This window comes from Sinocyclocheilus anshuiensis, unplaced genomic scaffold (assembly GCF_001515605.1).
Source record: "Sinocyclocheilus anshuiensis isolate Anshui unplaced genomic scaffold, SAMN03320099.WGS_v1.1 scaffold86, whole genome shotgun sequence".
NCBI classification, from domain to species: Eukaryota; Metazoa; Chordata; class Actinopteri; order Cypriniformes; family Cyprinidae; genus Sinocyclocheilus; species Sinocyclocheilus anshuiensis.
The window spans coordinates 4,236,326-4,254,357 of NW_015547662.1; the positions used below are offsets into that span (position 1 = coordinate 4,236,326).

At 34.6% G+C, this 18,032-nt stretch overlaps 1 protein-coding gene across 1 annotated transcript in view; it reads right to left on the bottom strand.

The window, feature by feature from the left end:
- The window catches only part of LOC107702399 (neuronal acetylcholine receptor subunit alpha-7-like), a 46,438-nt gene that overhangs the window by 9,727 nt on the left and 18,679 nt on the right, over positions 1–18,032 (bottom strand). Inside the window, exons 4-5 of the mRNA XM_016504717.1 lie at positions 13,122–13,166; positions 8,488–8,597 (exon numbers count right to left, since the gene is read on the bottom strand). Coding sequence (XP_016360203.1) covers positions 8,488–8,597; positions 13,122–13,166 — 155 coding nt within the window. The remainder of the gene's footprint in view (positions 1–8,487; positions 8,598–13,121; positions 13,167–18,032) is intronic.

An 18,032-nucleotide genomic window follows, 5' to 3' on the forward strand; every position in this document is an offset into this window, starting at 1 on the left:
TCTCTTTTATTAGTTACATATATATTATAATGTTTTATATATATATATATATATATATATATATATATATAGCTTTAATTTATATCTATTTTAGCTTTAGTAATTTTAGTACTTCAACTTAAATGAAAAATGTTTTTACGTTGTCATCTAATATTTTATTTTATTTTATTTTATTTGAACAAAAATAAACAATTTCTCATAGTTTTCAATACAACACTGATTAGTAGTCTTTTTTTTTTGATAATGCTGGGCTTTGAGTTACAAAACACAAATACCATTATGTAACATAAAACAAGATGCAAAGATGGCAATCAGAGCAATGTCTCCAGAAAATACTGCCTACTTGTGATATTATGCTCCTATGACATTCCTTTCAGTCTTAAAACTTGTCTTAAAAGTCTTTTTTTTTTTCTTTTTTTTTTAAGTCATAGAGGACATAATCCCATTCAAAAGTTCTATACGATGAGATTTTAACTTTGTCACTGCTCTTGCTGTTGGACATCAAAGATGACCTTTCAGTAGCATTGCCAAGGTAATAATGTCTCTAATCCTTTCCGTTTCTCAGAAAGCTGTCCTTTTTATGGTGCTTTGGCAGATGACAACCTGCCAAACGGAAAGGAGACTGCCTGGCTAACAGCCATAGTTAACAAAAAAAAAAAGCAATATCTCACATTATGACAAAGAATAATTATTTTTACAGCAATTTACACAAGAACCAATGATGCCTTTGCTCAACATAAAATATCCATTACATGCCTGTACAAGAGTAACTCAGTGGCTAATCAGTCAAGCATTCAAGTCAAAACTACGAAAATTAGCCCATTATTAACAATAACTGACAATTTCTAGACAATTAATACTTACACAATTATTCATCTGGATGAGACAAGTTAAAATCTTTCTGCATTAATTCAACATCCAGTATATAAGCCAAAAAACAAAAAACGGGTTCCATCATTTGTAATTAGGTTTGTCTTCCAGTTTAAAACTGTTGTAAAACAATCTTCATTTTTGCAATTCCATGCCACTAGTGATGATGAAATTGCTTACAGCTGCTTTAATGTCGTATCTGCTTCCCTTAATCAGATTTGAAATCTCACTGAGAGCAGTTTTAAAGAGTGAATGTTCTTTAGTTAGTAGCTGACGTCATATATTCAGTTTTAAGGTTTTCGTGGACAACAGGTGGTTCATTGTGTAGCTGAGAAAAGAAGCGTCTCTTTGACCATATCCTCTTGCCTCTCTGAGATAACGTGAAATTGACAGCTTTCCATTGTGCACAGAAGCATTCTCCATCAATCTTCACGCTAAAACAATCCACACAGACACATACTAAATCATCAGATTCATCCAAATTACTAATCCAATCTATTCTAAAACAAATAGCAGAATCGATGGATGATCACACATTCTCTGTTAGCTTCTGTCCTGCACTTTTACATTAGATTGCTTAATTGGCACAGATGTCTCCAGTTTAATGCACCGCACCACATCCATCCTCATTGAATATTTTAGCTAAATGCATCATGCCTTGTCTTTAGAGGTTTATCCTCTTTTGACTCGTCCTCAGAGTCAGGCAGCGAAGTCAGCATCTCTTGCATGTTCTCTTAATGTATTCATCTTGATATGGCCTGATGTTTTAGCTAATGTCTCCAAGCCAAGAGGATCACTGTTATTGGCCATGAGCGATATTTTAAGGTGCACATGATCTGGCAGAATTCAGATGATGTATTAAAAGCTCTTTACATCTTCTCCTCACACAGCAAGTAAGTTGTTGTAATGCAGCTTTAGGAAGAGGTGACACCTGTCAAGCTACGACAAAATAAATTTGCATAATGCAGATTTATGAAGCCTGCCCATAGAGAAGGCAATTACTGCTGTCAGTCACTGACACAAAACACAGCTCCCATTTCTCTCTATCACACAGGCACATTTAGCTACAATTCTAATTATCCATGACAAATGTGTTAAATTAAAACCAAATTATTGTAGAGAATACGATGTTATTGTTAAGGTGGTATTATTAAATAAAATATGGTGGAAATAAACTGTTTGCAGACCAATACAGCAATGAATAAAAGGGCATGCTGTTCATCATTTGGACACATTACTAAGGCAACTGATAACTGTACTAAGTTAGTAGTAGATATAAATCTTCCATTTATTTCCTTCCTGCTACAAACTTCTTGCTCTTCGAGTCAGTTTTCTTGGCAGATGTTGTAAGTTTCTCCAGTATATTTGCTGTCATGTGATACGTTTATGAAGGATGTTCAGAGTCAAAAATATGTAATTTGCATTTTAATTCATTTAAACGAGAGACCCTGGTAAAATCACCATCCAACTTGTTAATCCAGTTGGATATCCAGTTAACATACAAGATATTCATTATGAGCCTCGTTAATGTTGTACCAACAGTGATTTGACAGGAAACCTGTGAATATCTGAATGGTTTGAACCCCATCAAACACATCATATGCGCATGTAAGCAGCAGTCTTTCACTAATTTACAATGCCTCTGGCAAGCCAGATGTGTTTGCCCTTATCATAATTGTTTATTTTTTACCACTTTCAAGGATGCAAACTAGTGAAATGTTCTTAGTGACTTGCCAAATGTTTTTTATTACATTGTCTTTCAAGCCCAGTCATTTTTGTCACTAATTAAATCATCCAGCTGTAATCTGCTCTATAAATGAGTGTTGCACACAAAATCTGGCACACAATATGTTGCTGTAGTTCTGAACCAAAATGAAAGCTCATTTTAATTATTGTTGTACTCAATCCAGATATAATAAGCCTGGATTAATAGTCCTTATTAATATACAATGCCAAGAACACACAGTCTCAAGCCCTTTACACACTATTCTGTGATGTGAGAGGCCCAGCAAAACAAAATGAGGCCCTGGTTAAAAAATCTACCATGATATAATTCAATATCTATGATTTAAATGATGCTTGGAATATTTTTAGAAGTTTATTAAATAATAATAATAATTGGTCAGAATACAACAATATTTCAGAATGATCATCAATAGAGAAGCATTAGGGAGGAACTAAAGGGAAACGCCACTGATCATCTTCATCATTGAAATTTGAAGCAAATATTTATAATCGTGCATTCCTGCCGAATACGCACAAAAGACTGTGATGTTTGAATGATCAAAAAAGAAAGAAATAGGGGGGTGGAAGTGCAATCCATTACATAAACAGAGGGTAGTGGTAGGGAAAGTGAATCTGACCTCCGAGCTCTGTCTAATAATAATAATAATAATACATAAGCCTACATCTGTCCTCTCTCAGCACACACAAACACGGCCAACTCACAGCATGTTTTACAGTACAGATGAGGGGCATTAAGTGTGACGTGAGAGAGTGTTTACACTGGGATTTACATTGCAAGTACACTGCTATGCACAATACATTAATACGTTATGTTATGTGTATATTTTGTGTACATCGGCACACATTGTTCCATCTGAATAGAATTTTGAGTTTTTTAAACTACTATACTAATGTGTGTATGTGTCAGTAAACACGGTTTTAAAAGTATGTGTAAATGCACCTTTTCATTCCGATGTGGATTCTGTGCTATTCCATTGCAGTGTAATAATGGCTAAAAAAAATATTTTGATGCGTATGGTATCATGAGGTAGCTGGCAATGGCTAGCTCTTGTAAATAATTCCTTCACTTGTACTGTTTAATCAGTCCTCTCTTTCAATTAATGTCTTAAAGACACAAGAACTTCCATCCAACTAAGTGTCACTGCATACAATTTCTTTGAGACAAACAGACAGACAGATAGATAAAAGGGTTTGAACGTTTTTCTTTATTATTTCAGTCACATTGTCTCTCAAACTCTCTCTTTCATTGTTCGTTTCTTTTCAGAAGAGTGACATTGCCATCATCAGGAGTTGATGATCTATGGGTAAGCAGCTTAATGATGTGTGTAATTCTCTTCTCACCTCACTAACTTCTCTGTCTGTATTCTTCTCTTTTCTCTTTTCTTTACTAGTGGTGTTCAACTTAAGGTGTATGTTTGCTATAAACTTTGTCTGAACATCTGCTGACCAAGAAGAAAAGGATGTGTAATTTATTAGGAAAGCCACATAAATTGAATTAAAGATATATATGATAAAAATGAAGTAAATGCAGAGGAACAGAAGAGTTGGTTTAATTCTCATCTGATTGAGAATTATTGCCAAGTATGTTAACACACAAGGAATGTGTCTTACAAAATAACAATAAGACACTGATAATAAAAATAAAATAAAGGTGACTAACATACAGTAACACACACACACACACACACACACATGTCTGGTCAGCTATCCTTGAGTTTTTTAAACTACTATACTAATGTGTGTATGTGTCAGTAAACACGGTTTTAAAAGTATGTGTAAATGCACCTTTTCATTCCGATGTGGATTCTGTGCTATTCCATTGCAGTGTAATAATGGCTAAAAAAAATATTTTGATGCGTATGGTATCATGAGGTAGCTGGCAATGGCTAGCTCTTGTAAATAATTCCTTCACTTGTACTGTTTAATCAGTCCTCTCTTTCAATTAATGTCTTAAAGACACAAGAACTTCCATCCAACCAAGTGTCACTGCATACAATTTCTTTGAGACAAACAGACAGACAGATAGATAAAAGGGTTTGAACGTTTTTCTTTATTATTTCAGTCACATTGTCTCTCAAACTCTCTCTTTCATTGTTCGTTTCTTTTCAGAAGAGTGACATTGCCATCATCAGGAGTTGATGATCTATGGGTAAGCAGCTTAATGATGTGTGTAATTCTCTTCTCACCTCACTAACTTCTCTGTCTGTATTCTTCTCTTTTCTCTTTTCTTTACTAGTGGTGTTCAACTTAAGGTGTATGTTTGCTATAAACTTTGTCTGAACATCTGCTGACCAAGAAGAAAAGGATGTGTAATTTATTAGGAAAGCCACATACATTGAATTAAAGATATATATGATAAAAATGAAGTAAATGCAGAGGAACAGAAGAGTTGGTTTAATTCTCATCTGATTGAGAATTATTGCCAAGTATGTTAACACACAAGGAATGTGTCTTACAAAATAACAATAAGACACTGATAATAAAAATAAAATAAAGGTGACTAACATACAGTAACACACACACACACACACACACACACATGTCTGGTCAGCTATCCTCTGTCACAGTTTTTTCAAGTTAAACCAAACTTTTATTTTGACGGGTTGCCGTGAAGACATTTAAGTTTCTGTTTGTATATGATATGACGATAGATTTTCTCAAAAGAAACGGTAAAATGCTCATAAAGTGACTCTGAGAGCAGTGCTAGAGATTATGTTCATGTGTTCATGTACTCATATATTGAGGCGGCAGAGGCTGAAAACACTGCGAACGTCATGTGTGCTTCAGTATGTGTGTAGTATTCACAGTATTAGTATTCGCCATTCATTCACACAGAGCATGCAGGATTCATATTTAAATAGTCTTTTATGGTTTGATACTCAGACATTAGTCCATATGTGTTTTCATTTAAGTGTACTGACCTACTTTTGATTTTTCGCGGAAAACAACTAACTGCCAGACCAGACACCGACTAGACCAAAGTGGTTAAACATGTTGCAAGTGGCACTAAACAATACGAGTCAACAAAATCAAGTGCCAGCTGTAGTCTAAATGTTTCAGAATGGTCCTTCACACAATTTGTGGTTATCCTTTATTATACTACTGATTTGATATTTCTGATGAAAGGTAAGCTGCTAACACTTATTTAGCACATACTTACAGTTCCCTCTCTGCCTGAAAAATATAAAGATTATTTTACTGTGCTAGACATAAAAAAGTAAGCTTTTTAATGCCCAGCATTTTTATGCCTTTACTATTTTATCTTTAAATTGTTACTTAAAAGTTTTATGACACACAGAGCATGCAGGATTCATATTTAAATAGTCTTTTGTGGTTTGATACTCAGACATTAGTCCATATCGTGTTTTCATTTAAGTGTACTGACCTACTTTTGATTTTTCGCGGAAGTCATAGGGTTTTACAAACGACTAACTGCCAGACCAGACCAAAGTGGTTAAACATGTTGCAAGTAGCACTAAACAATACGAGTAAACAAAATCAAGTGCCAGCTGTAGTCTAAATGTTTCAGAATGGTCCTTCACACAATTTGTGGTTATCCTTTATTATACTACTGATTTGATATTTCTGATGAAAGGTAAGCTGCTAACACTTATTTAGCACATACTTACAGTTCCCTCTCTGCCTGAAAAATATAAAGATTATTTTACTGTGCTAGACATAAAAAAGTAAGCTTTTTAATGCCCAGCATTTTTATGCCTTTACTATTTTATCTTTAAATTGTTACTTAAACGTTTTATGACGCTCTGACTTCCTGTAATTAAATTCATAATTCAATATTATGATCAAGCCTTTCTCAGTGTAAATGTTTTAATGGTTCTACTGTTGCTGGCAGATGAATATGTTTTAGTTTGTGAGTTATGAAGGAAAATGTAAAAAAAAAATGTTACAATTGCCTCCAGTGTCCCCTAATGCCAATTTGTAACGTGTAAACTGATGTTTCACTGCCTGTCTTTATTGCCTGAGCTTTCAATTCTGTGGTGAGAGCAACTAGAGTGAAGTATGATGTTATAAAACTGAGTGCATCACATATCAGTTCAGACTTCCATTCAGATGGAACAGATGGTCACTCGAATCTACTGAGTGTTGAGTTTTCAAAGTCCACCCAACGTATAATACTGCCTAAAGGGATAGGTCACCCAAAACTGAAAATTCCCTTATCATTTACTCACGTTCATGTAACTGCAAACATGAATGACTTTCATGATGTGTTAAGATGTGTTAAGGAATGTTCATGCTGCTTTTTCTCATTCAACATTTAGGTTCAAAGTAAGAAAGTAAGTTATTCAGCTTTAGAGGATGGGTAAATGATGACAGAATTTTCATTTTTAGATCAACAGTTCCTTTATAATTCTGCCAAAGTACACTGAAGGAATTTATTATGAATGTTTGGTGCTGTGAAACATCACATGTGGACTGATACCTGTGTCAAGAATGACTACTTGGCATAAAAATAAAAAAAATCACAGCACCGTATCCACACAGATATGAGGCACATGAAAATGTGTCTCTGTACGCTTGATAAAGCTCCTCTGATTTGTTTTACTGGCTTTCTCCTGTATTATTCTCTGTCCCTGTCGGCCATCATTCAACACAGAGGAAGTACAAATGTACTCTTAGTCACTTCATGTGTCTTGATTGTTGATAACTGACATCTAATTGGGTCTACACATTCATTTACACTGGGTCATATAAATCTAGTTAGCATAGCAGTTAGCACAGTACAACTGAATGACCAAAACAGTTTGCATTTAATCTACACTTCATCAACATGACATATACTTAATACAGCACGTTATAGTGTTAGAATGTGCATAATCTAATGAATATTCATGATCCAAGCCTTTGCCCACAATGCTCACACCATTTTTGGTAACACTTTATTTTACAGTGTCCTTGTTACACGCTAAATGTACTTACAATAACAGTAAATTGTACATAATTTCAAGCAACTATAACCCTAAACCAATCTTTAGTCCTAACCCTATAGTAAGTAGATGTTAATTAATATTACTCTGTGTATATTAATCTATAATTACACTATAGGACACCTTAAAGTGTAACCACTTAAAGGGGTCATATGATACTGTACATTATTGTTTCTCCTCTATGCCCCGCCTTTCTGAAAGGCAGCGATTTTTACAAAGCTCATCAGTCTGAAAAGCGAGGTGTGCTCTGATTGGCCAGCTATCCAGTGCATTGTGATTGGCTGAATACCTCAAGCGTGTGACGGAAATGTTACGCCCCTAACATACTGTGATACCATGTCCCGGCCGGAGCGACGAGACAAAAACATTAAAACCCATTATAAACGAGGCATTTGTTGCATCCAGTGGGGACATAATTACGGATTATAATGACTTATACTGTCTTTTTACGCGTTGCATCGCGCTGCGTAAACATAAAACCATGTCTGCATTTGTTTTCGGAGAAATGACCAACAACAAGCGCTACTCTTCACTGCTCAAAACTCGCGTTTGAATAGTCAGTGGCAAATCCTTTATATATAAAAAACGTACTTACAGTATGAGAGTCAGAACAGCCGGCATTGTAGTCTACTCTCCCAGGATCAGGAAACAGTCCTGCATAAAATGCGCAGGAAAAATTTAAATCGCATCATATGACCCCTTTAAGGTACTGATTAGTGTCTTTTATCATACTGCTGTTGCTGCTGTCTTATAATAATCCACTGGAGTGTGTTGTATGTGTGTGTAGATGGCAAAATCACTGATCAGCCTCCTGTGGCTTATTGCTTTGGTAGAATAAGACCGTTTATTAGGCAGTTTAAGAAGAACACACTATTGTGGGCTCCAAGCAAACAAAGTGATATAAATGTAACTATGTGTCCAATACCTGTTGTACAGCAGAATATCTGGTGTCCAGATCTGATTGGACGGGAAACGCAGGGTCTGAACACCAGGGTAGTTATCAGGGTTCCAGCTCAGATAGATATCTGTCCATCCCTGAATACATGAAACATACATCAGATTCAGCATCATTAAAATATTTGATAGTTAGACACAAACATATTCTACACACACACAGCCAGAAAACACAATAACACATTCATACAGCTGGGGTCTCCCCAGGGTACACACATGTACCTTTACCACTGGAAAATAAGGAAATAAGGACATAAATACACATACAACACAGAGCAAAGACACATGCATATGCAATACACAAAACTGTATATAACACCATGTGTTTGAACAGTCTCCAAAAATCACTTAAATGCCAATAATTAAAGTTAAATACAGTCGGTGAAAGTCAAAAATGTTAATACGAGTAATGTGTGTTGACATCTCACTTCTTTGTGCATGAACTCCACCTGATCCCTCTTCAGAGGTGTAGATGGCCCTTGGCTATATTTTCTCTAGCCTAAAGTTGCCTCTCTGCTGTATTATAGGGCAGGTTAATATGCAGTGCCACACTGGATTTAGAGTAATGTTTTTTTAAAGCTTTATTAAGCATCACACAAACAGTCTTTCTTCTTATAAGCAACAGAAAGCACACTAATATCCTATTAAATTAATTTAGAGATGCCCTCAACTGAGAAAAGGCAAACAAGACATTGGATTCTGAAATTAGACTTGCTGCTTTGATAATTGGAACTAGGGCTGTCACAATATTAGATTTTTCACTACACGATTACCGTGGCCACAAAAATTCACAATAACGATATATCATGATATATATACAAATCTTGAAAAATAAATATAAAAATAAATAAACCATGCTATCAGACAAATTCCTCTTTTTTCCTTCTTTGACCAATGAAACACATCATTGCATACAAAAAGAATAATTACACTAAACAGAAGAGACTAAAATGCAAACCGTTTTTAGTTTATTACAGCCTCAAAGTACAATTTATGAGAATAACAACATATTTTTACTCCAAACGAGTGTTTTAAATAACTTCCTTTTATGAACTGATTCTTATCACAGAATGAGGCAGAAGTTATATTATTTTATAGTATTCTATACAGTGATAAATGCTATGTCGATTAGCATTACCGTATAAATACATATCCTTATTAAAATACCTGAGATGGCTTGAAGAACACAAGATAAACCATATACATTTTGACTGTCATAAAACATTTCTTTCTGAATTTTACACAATAGCTGGATACCTACAAGGATGAAAAGTTTTTGGATTAACTATCCCTGTAACTCTTGGAAATTTTCTTGGAGGCACATCTATTATTTTTTACGTTTGTCCCTCTTTATCTCTTGTATTACAAATTGCTGTCATTATTATACGACCTTTCAACTATTTCTGATAACTTGTGTGTGTGTGTTCACTGATGCACAATTAATTGAGTTAAAACAACAGGGAGAAAATCATGTTTGTTTTATCCTCACAGATCACATCAGATCAGTCAGGAGGAAAGAGGAGTTTCTGTCCCACACATCTGTCTGTGTGTGTGTGTGTGTGTTTGTGTGTGTGTGTGTGTGTGTGTGTGTCTCTGTGGCTCAGATGTCCCAGTGTGCTTTAGTGAGCGTATTCCCCGAGGCGCTGCCTCTCTCTGCGTACGCGACGGCTTGCTCGGCACTGACATCATGATAGGATCAGGGAATGTGCACTGCACTTATTTCATAGATGTACTGCAACACATACTTACAATAGAACATACTGTTTCTACACCATGTCCAATAAAAGCATGGGAAGAAAACAACAGATCCACTTTCTTCCCAATGTTACATGCGCAGTTTCATGTTTTTAAGAAACACGTAAGATTTTAGAACCAATAAATGATAAGGTGAGAAGTTAATTTTTGAACCAATTTAATATTTGTATATTTGCACGTTTTGTATATTTTGTATATTATAATTTAATATACCGTATTCTGTTTTTTAAGATCATACCACCATTCTACACTTCAAAAAGTGGTAACCTAAAAATGGTAAATCTAAATTAACTGGTTATACATGTCAAAAATATTATTTAACACTGAACCAACCTATTTTTATACCAACAAAATTAATTTGTATTTGTTGAATCAGACAGAAATTGTTAAGGTAACAATTTCAGGTTACCACTTAAATGAATAGAAATAGATTTAATGTTTTTTGAAAAACAATACTTTTGAAAACTAAACGAAACAAAAAAAATGTCCCCTTTTAAAATTATTTTTATCATACCTAGACATGAGGAATGACAGGGTTTAAGCAGAAAAAAGGCTGCAGTCAGTAAGACCTGTTGGAGTAGGCTGCAACAATACAACTCTTATTCAAAATCAGTTCTTTAAGTCTGCTTCATAATCACATATATTAAAGCAACTGACATGTTGCTACAGTATTTTGTCCTCAATTTTGAGAGAACTAGGACCAAAACACACCACATTCTAGTTACAACCATCCCTATTCCTACCCATCTATCCCTCAGCCTTTATCTCAAACATAAACGTGTGTGTCTCATGCAACATTTAACATGTGACATCCATCTGTGGGCCATACATTACAACGTCAAAAAATCAAAAGTCAGTTTGTGGGTGATCATCTGTGCAAGGTCTGTCTCTAAGCCTGCTTGGCACTTGGAAAGCAACTGGTCTGAATGTTGGGTTCAAAATCAGAGCGGCCCCTTTGTGGATAATTTCTTATGCAGCTTAATTTCATGGTTAAGTGCTCAGTTGGCTAAACTCATGCATTATGGCTGATGAGGTCAATAAAGGTGAATTAGAGATGAGCAATGTTTCAGACAGATAGAAACACCTTTTAACAATGAAAACTCACTGTTGGCACCAGTCAATTGGTGCCATTTGAGTATATTCACATTTGCAAACATGCCTTTCATGAAATTTCACACTTGCCTGCTTTTAGGCTGATTATGTTTACCAAAAATATTTAATGTGCTTATGTTTTGCACCTTTAGTGGGCCTTGGCATTTTAGCAATTACTTTGGTTTGTAATGTTTCTCAGCATGGAAGCTTTTACTCAAGTAAATAATATCCAGATGAGTTTTGAATGCAGAACTGGAATATATTTAAAGTCTGACAACATTGCTCATCTTAAAGCACTCTTTGGCGCCAAAAACAGTTTATCAACCTCATGGCATATTCATGCTTTTTTATGATGTTCATTTAAATCCTGCAGTGAAACATAATATAAACGTTTGTTTTTACATTCTTCTGAAATTTGTTTAGAACTGAATTCTATTGTTTAAAGTGAAACTACATAAAAATGCAGTCCAAAGAAGGTGCACCAGAGGATGGCAGTCATGTACAGACCGATCCTAATGCAAACAGCTATGTTATGAAGTCAAAAAGCTCATTATAACTCAAGCTCCCAGATATAGACCTGGTCCTGCTCCACTTCAAGCTGTTATTTTAGTTGTAAATCTGCCTGATGTGACCAAGGGGCATTAAACCTAGAAGCCATTGAAATGTCGTTATCGTGTTGCTCTGAGGTCTGAAACCTTTGTTTGTCACTTGTGAGGCATGCGACTGGAACAACCTATTTAAATTTCAAATAATTCTGCTGCTTGCAACACTGCTTGTAGCCGAGTGCATTGCAAGTGAATGCTTTATCAGGTGAGCTACTGAGCAAGTTTACTACATCAGAAAAGTCATATATATGGTACATATGATGTAATTGTCAAAATATATTAGTTTATAAGTCATGCAATATGGTGAAGTGCATGGTTTTGAAGACTTGCTTTGCAAGGAACTATGCGGAAACAAGACTTCATTAATCGATACTCTGCTCTAAATTAAATACTCTGCCTCTGGCTTGCTTAGTTGGGGACACTTCATTTCCAGCGATACCGTTGACTTGATTGTAAAGATACTATTTAAACTGAGCTGGATGTTGACATCACTGAATTCAATGATGAACTGTCTTTAACTGAAAAATTAGTGTTTACTATTGTCATTTTGCATTATTGCCACACTATTTTCCTAATTAATGCTGTTCAGTTGCTTTGACACAATCTGTATTGTTAAAAGCGCTATATAAATAAAGGTGACTTGACTTGACTTGACTCTTGTAATCATAATTTGTGTGAGAAGTTTGTTAGTGTTTTACTGTCAGACTCTGTTCCGTGTTTTGTGGTTGTTTTGCTCCTCATGTGCCTTCCTATGCCCTTATTTGGTTAGTTTCCTGTTCCTGTCCTGATTAGTTAAGTTCATTTGTCCCTTGATGTTTCACGTTCCTTGCTCCGTGTTCCCGCACCGTAGCAGATCGTGACATTTACTGCCACTGGTGATGAGTTGGAAATTGCTGGAAACTGCATTATATCAATGAGTTTTTTAATTGTAACATTTTTCAGATGTTGTATTTTATTGCTGATTTTAAATACGTTATTGAAATGTAATTGTGACAAACCGTTAAAACACTTTTTGGTCTTTCCCAAGAAGAGAGGAGCTGTGGCTCTTAGTAAAAAGTAAGCAAGTAGCTGCCTGGAAATGTTACCAAAATGACGTACTTGCCTTACATTATTACATGCACAGAGTACAAAAGGAAACTAAGTAGAAACTCACCAGCTGTAGCCAGGCGTTGGTTATTAATACCTGATTTTTTTCATCCTGGGGCAGTGAAAGAGAAGAGAAAAAGAGATTCAGTATCAAATGAGGACATAAATGAAGGATTACTTCAAACTGAACAAATCTCCTTTCTGCCTCTATAATCCCAACCCTTTCTATGAACAAATACTTTTATTCTCTTTTTTTGCCCTCTGTGTACCATTTGCTCTTTATCTGTCTCTTTCTCTCTCTCTCTCACACACACACACACACACACACACACACACACACACACACAACCGCAGACTTTGCCTTTTGGAGCATTTGAGATAAGGCCAAAAGAGACCCGCTATGACATCCAATGAATAGGAGCAATCTAACCTTAAAGCAGTTTCACAATGTGACAATCACCATTACAATACAGATCTCACAGTAAACCTCTTGGGCTTTAAAGCTTCACTTCGACATGCATCGATCTGTGTCAGAATCTGTGTGTGTGTTTATGTGAGCTCTGGAACATTCAGCTTTGAATGATTAAAGACGTTTGTTTCATTCTGAGAAGTGTCAGCTCTCATTTCCTCACATTTCATTCAGTTTGGACCAGGGATGATTCACAGTGTCATCAATTTACCATTAGATATTCTTGTTTCTGGCTTCAGCTATAGTTCAATAAGTAACTGACCGATACGAACAAAGCATCAGCTTCAGAGGGGTTCCAAATAAAGTGTCAACACAGTTTTAAAGATACTATAGTAGAATTAATTCGATTTTAAAAAAGAAAACTGTTTGATTGAGTTTAGGAAGGGTTTCACTCATAAAAAAGTAGGTTTTACTATGTGTTACCATGTTCGTGATTCCGTGGTTTTTGGTATAATATTTGCACTGCCCCGGAGTATCAAGTAAATATCATGGTATAATATGTTAATCATACAGTACCACAGTATATATCAAAGTATGATATATAACAGTTTGACATAAACAGTTAGCAAAAGTCAGTCGTCAAAAACTTCAGAAGTGTCCGTTGGATGATTTTTGTCTTTTATGAATGGAATGTTCCAGAAAGCACTAGAATATTACAGAAATTTCTAGAATGCTCCCATCCTTTCAAAAGCAAAATATCTTAAAAAAAAAAAAAAAAAAGCATGTCAAATTAGTACAAAAACTTCTCTGTACTAAACCAATGTTTCTTAATGATAGAAGTTCTAAAATTTACCTGACCTAAATATTTAGCAAAATATTGATGCTACGTGAAAATAAATAGTACAATAATAATTGGCACCATAGAATTACAGAAGAACCAGAAAAAAAAATTAAGTGCAACAAATATTTGTTACATTGTGTAATTATACGTGCTTGATCAAAACATGACCCAATATAATGGGAAATAAAATATAATGTAATATAATGTTTTGACATTAAATATTAATATAGGTTTAAGGTCTTTTGACTGTTGTTGTTGTGTTTTTTTCAAGACGTTGTGGATTATTATTAGAGTCTCGCTGGTGAACTGTTGAATTAAAAGTAACTCCTCTCTATAAATGTTTTACAAAAATGCAGCTTTATGTGCTGCACTATCAGAATAGTACGGGAAAGTCCTCCGAATATGTCCTCGGAAATGTGTGTAGACTTCAATCAGATTTTCTGTCTATCCAAAAGTAATATGTACTGATTATTTCACAGATATAAAGTGGAAAACAATTATCTTTCAAAGAATTGATTCCATCAACCTCATAAACTTTCAAACCAGTGATTAATGTATTTGAAGCTTAAGAAAGTTCATTGCAGCCGCCCAATACATTGTAAACAGGAGTATTGTGCTTAATTTACAGAAACACACAGTATATGTTTATTACTGCATTTATGTATTAGACCTTCACGACTAAGCTTTTCCAAACATCTATTCCTGCATATACTGTATATGCCAGTACTCATAAATCACAGTTTCACTCCAAAGTCTAACTGAAACCCACTGAAACATGAGCACAGCCTCAGGCAGCTGCCTATATGAGCTTCAAATAATTTTGCTTGTCTAAAACAGAGCAATAAAATGCTGTCTGAGAGTTCTTGACTATATACAGATTTAAGTGATGAAGATGCATTTCATTGACTTACATTTCACTTACATTTAAGTCACCTTTGTGAAAAAAAGAGACCACATTAAGATACTTTTAAAAAGAGTGATTAAAAAATAACTTACTAAAATATACTTTCATGTAATTTCAAGTGACACCTGTATCTTAAATATTTAAATATATTTGTAATTACATTTGTAATGAAGTTGCAATTTATTATTTTTAAAATATTTGAGTCAATATATTAAACTGCAACTTCATTACAAATATAATTACAAAAAGTCAATATTATTAATTTATAAATGAATATTAATATTATAAATTTAATATTGAATAACACACTAGAGTTTTAAAAATCAAGCAGTAAAAACAGTACAAATTAAAACTTTTAATTAAAGGCATTATTACAAAGTACACCTTTTTAAAAGGTGTGTTAGGAAACAGTCATGAAAGTGGCATTTTTTTAAATTATTATTTTAAGCTTAAGTACACTACAAGTGCACATTCAATAAAGCACACTTTTTTTCACAAGGGCATTTGCTGATATCTCCATCACCTTAAAAAAATTACCAGGATGTTACAGAATTTAATAGTCATTTGCTACAATAAAATATTGTATTAACAACCAATTATATTAATTATGATACAACCAATTACTCTAAAAAAATACTGTTTATGTAGTTCTTGATTGTGGGGTAACAGTGTATTTGAAGACATTACTGCAGTAATTAGTGTTCCATTTGACTGGGAATTTGGACCTTATTTACATTTGATTAACGTTCTCCCAGCTAGTGTAATTACAGACTAATTAGTTGCACTGTATCACATGAAGACAATAAGCTGTTAATCATAGTCACATCATTACTTGTACTTATGTGCAATTTTGTACTTTACAGTTCATGGAAAATGTTATTAAAATATTAATAATAAATAAAATTTAGAATAAATAATTAGGGGTGAGCTATTTGTCTGAGGGGTTGTTATAACCCGTATACATGTGGTTAAGTTATTAACTAGGCATGCAAAAATAACACAGCATACAAAGTTGCCAGCATATTGCTGTGAACACTATTACCGTTAATCTGCCAATACACAAGAGATCCCTGTAATGCACAGCTAATCATTGTGATTTTATCACTCAGTGTTTCATCACAGTCTCTTGCATACTGTAAATTGTTTGTCCAACACATTTAAGATTAAGAGTTCATAAGCTGCTTATTTAATGCTGATTTTGTAGACTGGTGTAGTGTAAACCAACCTTGTTTTTTTTCTGTAACATCATGACTCACTCATCAACCCGTTCAGACTGTATCACAGTCAGTAACCAACCATGAGTTTAACTAGTTAAGTCAAGAGTTGCATCTGCTTTTGTACAGTGAGACTGTCCACCACAACTCTGTGAATAAACACTTCTACAGTACTTAGAGGAAATGAGACACATGAAAACCTGCGGTAATGAGCATTGACTGATTATTGTGATCGCACTGAGATAAAGGGGCGTGTGAGCGTTTTCGCTCTGTGAACCGATAAATTGAATCTTTCATATGGAAAACTGTGAAATGAACACGCATTGCAGATGACAGGAGATTATCCATAAGTATGGAGGCTCTTTAAATGGAGAATATAATAATAACTGTCACTTGAGGATGTGATTCTAGCAATATGCACTCGATACAAGGAAGTGAACAATGGAGCGGAACTATGGAGAATTGGAGCTACTATTCTAGGCCCTATCTATCTATACCCTCCCTCTCTCTATCTTTCTCACTCTCTATTCACCACAGTACTGTATGTGAGCAAAGTGTGCATGATTTTTGCTTGGAGCGAGGAGCATTCTGGAAGACTTTGAGTGTGCTCACTCATTCGAGGATTGTATTAATCATGACCATAACATGTTAGCAACCCATAATACAATAAGAAGTCAGCAAGAATTTCCATTAGTTAAAAACAATGTTAATGTCAGAGGTGTTACCCAGTGGGCTGTTCATATGCTCTGACATCTCGCGTGATAGTGCTTGTGTGCCGTTTTTAAACTGTTCTACCCTTTCTTAAACTGTTCTGTCAGTAATATAGAAAAAATATATATTATATATAATGGATGTATATAGATGTATGGATATATATGTACGGATTCCTACTGGATTTCGCCTGCAAAAATGTGTCAAACAACAATAAATGTGCACATTAATAAATATCAGAATGAAAGCAGGATGGAATCTGTGAAATATTATAGTAAAAGTAATCAAACTGTTTGTCAAATTTAATGACGAATGCAATGGGTAAACACAAGGTTTGTGGAGATTTGAGATTTGTTGAGGAAGTTAATGAGACGTGCTGAGAAAAACATGAATGTTCTTTTAACATTTGGAATAAAATCCAAAGGTGGGTAATGCGTCTTCTCAGATGTGTAGTTAAACGAGTAAAGCAAACAATTAAAGATGATTTCAGATTTGATATACAGAAAATGTGGAGAGGTATCAGTGCAAATGTGTGATAAACAGTAGAGAAAACTTTTTTTTTTTTTTGTATTTGTTTGTTTGTTTCTTTTACCAGTGAGCAGGGAACAAGCATGGAATGGGAAATGGAAACCCTGAAGTTGAGTGATTACAGAATGCTTTGAGGATGGGAAATTGCAGTCACTCCACTTATATATTGCTATGTATGCACTGTAGTGCTCGAAACTGGACTCGAGTTCAAGGTCTTATTCTTGTCATGGACTCTTAAGCATTTAAATTCAGTCTTGAATTGGATTTTAACAAGTTTGGAATCTGACTTATTCCTGATACCAGTCAAAAAAGTCAATTAATTAAAGGGGTCCTATTATGCTTTTTCACTTTTTCAACTTTAGTTAGTCTGT